At 41.2% G+C, this 1,061-nt stretch overlaps 1 protein-coding gene across 1 annotated transcript in view; it reads right to left on the reverse strand.

Moving 5' to 3' along the window:
* LOC103505124 (dynein heavy chain 8, axonemal-like) overlaps positions 1-1,061 on the reverse strand; it is a 69,848-nt gene that overhangs the window by 65,910 nt on the left and 2,877 nt on the right. Inside the window, exons 4-5 of the mRNA XM_026820493.1 lie at positions 268-380; positions 132-223 (exon numbers count right to left, since the gene is read on the reverse strand). Coding sequence (XP_026676294.1) covers positions 132-223; positions 268-380 — 205 coding nt within the window. The remainder of the gene's footprint in view (positions 1-131; positions 224-267; positions 381-1,061) is intronic.

The raw sequence follows: 1,061 nt of genomic DNA on the forward strand, positions 1-1,061 counted from the left end.
TGTTGTTTTTGTTGTTGTTGTTGTTGTTGTTGTTGTTGTTGTTGTTGTTGTTGTTGTTGTTGTTGTTGTTGTTGTTGTTGTTGTTGTTGTTGTTGTTGTAGCAGCGGCAGCGGACTGCTGTTCCTCTCCACACTCCCTCTCTGTTTTGAACTCCAGGAAGGAGGCAACCTGGGTTGGACTTGTCCAGAGATCAAGTGACGAGCTTTTAATCACATTTGATCTCCTAAAATTGGAAGGTAAAGACAACAATGTATATTCTAAACTCACCGAGGTCTGCCTTCCAGACATCTGGCGACCTTGCACAGGTGAGAAATGAGACAGCGTTGCATTGCATTGTCCAATCCCGTCTTGAGAAACATGAACACCTTCAGAGCTTCCACCTTTATAGTGTTCACTGTGAAAACTGAGAAAAAAAGACGATAAAATAAAGAAGAAAATTTCAAGAGGTTTGATAGAGGGAACTGTAACTGCTAAGGTCTTATCGTCCCGAAAGCGAAGAGAAAAGGGAGACAGGATAGGAGAAATAAAGCCGTTCCGAGAACGAACTTTATCTGTTTGGGACAAAATCCGCCCCGGGCGAGAATCGTATCCGCGACCTAGCGCTTACAAGAAGAAAAATAATAATAAAATGGGGAAATCACTATTATCTATGATCAACAAATACATACAGATCGAACAGTTCCTGCAAATAAACCAGACATTGTAGTAAAGAATTTGAAAGATAAGAATTGTCTCTGTTCGATGTGATGCAAATCTCATTTCCAAAGAAGCTGAGAAAAAACTCAAGTATCGAACTCTTGCCATTGAAGTCAGTAAAATGTGGAATCTTAAAACCATTATCGTCCCTGTCATCATTGGAGCACTCGGTACAATCCCTAAGACCTTGGGTGAGAATATCAAAAAATTGGAGGGCGACATATCACTTCACAAGATTCAGGATATTGCTCTGTGCGGAAGTGCCCAAATCGCCAAATCCTGAGGAAGACCATCTACTAGAAGCAAGAAGAAACCTGGCCTGAGGATTCTGGTTGAATCTTGGCCAGATTTTATTGATTCCGACA

Source organism: Diaphorina citri, unplaced genomic scaffold (genome assembly GCF_000475195.1).
Source record: "Diaphorina citri unplaced genomic scaffold, Diaci psyllid genome assembly version 1.1 scaffold152, whole genome shotgun sequence".
Classification (NCBI taxonomy): domain Eukaryota; kingdom Metazoa; phylum Arthropoda; class Insecta; order Hemiptera; family Psyllidae; genus Diaphorina; species Diaphorina citri.